The following is a 3,054-nucleotide window of genomic DNA, read 5'->3' on the forward strand; positions in this document are numbered from 1 at the left end:
TATGTAACGTTCATCCTTCAAAAAGTAACATGATAAAATAAATTACAAGATGAAGCATAATATTAGATAAAAGGTCAAAACTAAGGATATGTCATAGTTGGTAACATGCGATGGGTTATATATAATGTTCTTACAAAACCAATATTTTGGAATGTTATTTGACCACAATTTGCATACATATAAAATAAAACATTCTCAAAGATTATTGATGGAAGTTATTTTTTAATTTCTTCTTATTTTTATTTTAAGGTTAAATTAAGTTCTTTGGAGAGTATGATTTTGTAATTTAGTAGGCTTCTTGTCCCCTCATTTACCTAGGATTCAATGACATTATTTGATTCATCTTTCTTTGGAAATTAATTATATATTTCGGGGAGAATATTTGAGTGATTCTCGGAGGACAACCAAAATCAAACAAAATGTCAGATGCAGATGTTATTATGAACAAAAATATTGATAATTTTATTTTTATTAGTTTAAACAAGCAAGTACACAACACACATTTCACTAGTCCCGCTTATAAAGAGCTATTGCACTCTATTTAATTCACAACTTGAGTAATAGTAACATCGGGATTTCCCTGAAATTCTGGATCATACTTGCTCTCCTCCTCGGAAGCGCTCCTTTGAAACCTTGGAGCAAATAAAGCCATTTCCTCCCTCCTGCTGTTCTTAAGCCTCCTCGCCTGTTCTATCGTTAGGCGGTAAGAAGCCCTAAGAACATCCAATGGCAAGGCTCGGATAGTAGATTCCTTCCCGGTTATTTTGCTCACCATAGCATTTGGGTTCGTCTTGAATGAAACATATTCAAATTGATCTTGGTACGCCCTTTTCAGCACTGCATAATTCTGAGGGATTAACAAAATTTGTCTTTGGTGGAGCTGGCCATCAAAAACAGTTCTTCCTTGGTGGTTGACAATCTGGACCCTTCCTCTTCCACCGGTCACATAAATCAAGCTATGAGCATTGATGTTCCAATGTGGGGCAAGAACAGAATTCTACAAATACGGACAATATTTCATTATGTTTGAACAAATTTAGTTTCTCATTGCTTAATACACAAAAAGGTTTTTTTAGAATTACCCTTCTCAAAACAACCCGGTTGGCACTCATTTGGACGTTGTTAAGGATGGGCAACTTCTGGCTGTTGAGTATTGTGATTCTTCCTCTACGAGGGTTGTAGATATCGGCACGGGATGGATCATTAATGTTCTCCCTTATTCTCATAGTGCAGAAGTTCTCATCCAAACCATTGGTATAATTGCCCCTTCGCTCTCCCTGATATCTTTCCCCGTAAAACTCTTCCTCTTGTTGTTGTATTTGCTCCTCTTGGATCCTAGATGGTCTGAGCAATTCAAGCCCTTGCGATACATGAACTATTTCGCCTCGCTCATCATTTAGACTCTGGAGCCTTCTCACGAGCTCCTGATTTACTCCGAGAGCCTCAGCCAAAAAGCGAGTGTCAAATCCAGTTAGGATATTTCCAGATTGTTGCTCGGTTTCATAGGATTGTCCTCCCCTCTGGTGCCTTCCAGCCAGCAGGAACTCCTTATTCAATTCAAAGAAGTACATAAATTAGAAGTTTATTCTACAACATGAAGATGCATTCAATTTTGCCCAACACATATGTTACGTGATAAATTAATGTTTTGTTACATCCCATACCCTGCGTCTTGGCTCAAGCTGATTGGCGCTATTGCTTATGTCAGACACAGTGACTGCAACTGCAGGGACATCACCATCATTGTAGAACCAGTGAGTAACACCTGCCGGTAAAGCAACAACATCTCCCTCACGGACACGCCGAACTTTCTGGTGTTCATCCCGAGGCCTCTGATCCTGAGCCTCGCCTTGCTGCCTAGACTGCTCAAATTGTTGCTGGAATGATTGGTAACTTTCTGGGCACCCAGGATATACAATTCCCATTAGGCACCTTCCTGTAAATTATGTTAAACAAAATTTTGTCAAATATGGTATATATTATCTCGGAATGGTACGCAAATAAGTGCTTTGATTTGAAATATTATGTCTATGCAATCTCTGAGAACCCAACTTTACCTTGTTTTATGTAGACAAGAGAAGGCGCATTAGAGTAGGCAGGTAAGCGAAGGCCTCTAGGCTCGATTATGCGGCGTCTAGCAGATAGGCCAGCGCATCGAAGTTGTTCGTTATTCTCATCATAGTATTCAGTGACGCCCGCCTCATGTTGCACCCGTCTTGATGGTTCGAGTGCTTCAAGCCTCTCAAATCGACATGCCCTCTGGCCTATACCGAACCCTCTTGAGGTATGCCATGGGCTCTGACCACCAACGCCAAATTGAGCTGCACATCCATGAAGCAAGACCGAAAGGCAAAGTGAAAGGGAAAGAAAAATAGTGGAAGTAGCCATATCTAATTAAGTTCTCACCAGAAGATTAGTGGCTGAATTGATTACTTGGTGAAGAGAATGACAGGGCTCCTTGGTATTTATAAGTGAAAAAAGTGCTTTGTTTTTGATAGACTCAGAGAAGTTGGTAAGGTCAGGACAAAATGACTTTAACAGAATTATATTGTGGGTGGAGATTATTATCACAAACAAGCGATTTTCCGCGTATTTTTCTATTGAAAAGCCAAGAAATATTGATCATATCAAATATAAGCTTCCTAAATAATGCAGAGAATTCCACGTGTCATTCTTCATCATGAAAATTATCAAAAGTATTCTTAAGGGTTCAATCTTGCTGAAAAAACTTGTGGGAAAAGCTAATCTCTTTTGGACGCTAATAAAAAGGTTGGTGAAGTGTAAATGATTGAAATTAATCTATACTTGATCATGGTAACTAAGAAATCTGTCATTCTTTTTTCCAAATACCCTAATTAATTATTATAATTAAAATGCTATTTTTATTGTAATAGTGCAATTTAGTTTTGTCATTCATTTGGAACCAGAAACTATGTAAAGACTTTCATGATTATTTATCTTCTTATTTAAAATTAATTGCGAACAATTGATTTGTTTCATAATTTTAATTTTTTGGGAAGTTTTCTTGTAGATACTAGTAAAATTTTCTTGGAT

The 3,054-nt window shown here is 37.7% G+C and overlaps 1 protein-coding gene across 1 annotated transcript; it reads right to left on the reverse strand.

Moving 5' to 3' along the window:
* Positions 1-453: 453 nt before the first annotated feature.
* Positions 454-2,534, reverse strand: LOC144564128 (cocosin 1-like). The gene is made up of 4 exons (XM_078313648.1): positions 2,058-2,534; positions 1,665-1,936; positions 1,083-1,547; positions 454-997 (listed from the first exon to the last, which is right to left on the reverse strand). The coding sequence occupies exons 1-4, from the start codon at positions 2,386-2,388 to the stop codon at positions 542-544; spliced, it is 1,524 nt and encodes a 507-aa protein (XP_078169774.1). The 5' UTR covers positions 2,389-2,534; the 3' UTR covers positions 454-541.
* Positions 2,535-3,054: the final 520 nt, after the last annotated feature.

The sequence above is a fragment of the Carex rostrata genome, chromosome 13 (genome assembly GCF_964058835.1).
Source record: "Carex rostrata chromosome 13, lpCarRost1.2, whole genome shotgun sequence".
NCBI lineage: Eukaryota > Viridiplantae > Streptophyta > Magnoliopsida > Poales > Cyperaceae > Carex > Carex rostrata.

Excerpts from the sequence above, each read along its gene's own strand:
- LOC144564128 (XM_078313648.1), bottom strand. The coding sequence starts at position 2,388 with ATGGCTACTTCCACTATTTTTCTTTCCCTTTCACTTTGCCTTTCGGTC. Across the intron at positions 1,937-2,057 it reads TCTTGTCTACATAAAACAAG|GAAGGTGCCTAATGGGAATT; the intron begins GTAAAGTTGGGT and ends CATAATTTACAG. Across the intron at positions 998-1,082 it reads ACCGGGTTGTTTTGAGAAGG|AATTCTGTTCTTGCCCCACA; the intron begins GTAATTCTAAAA and ends CCGTATTTGTAG.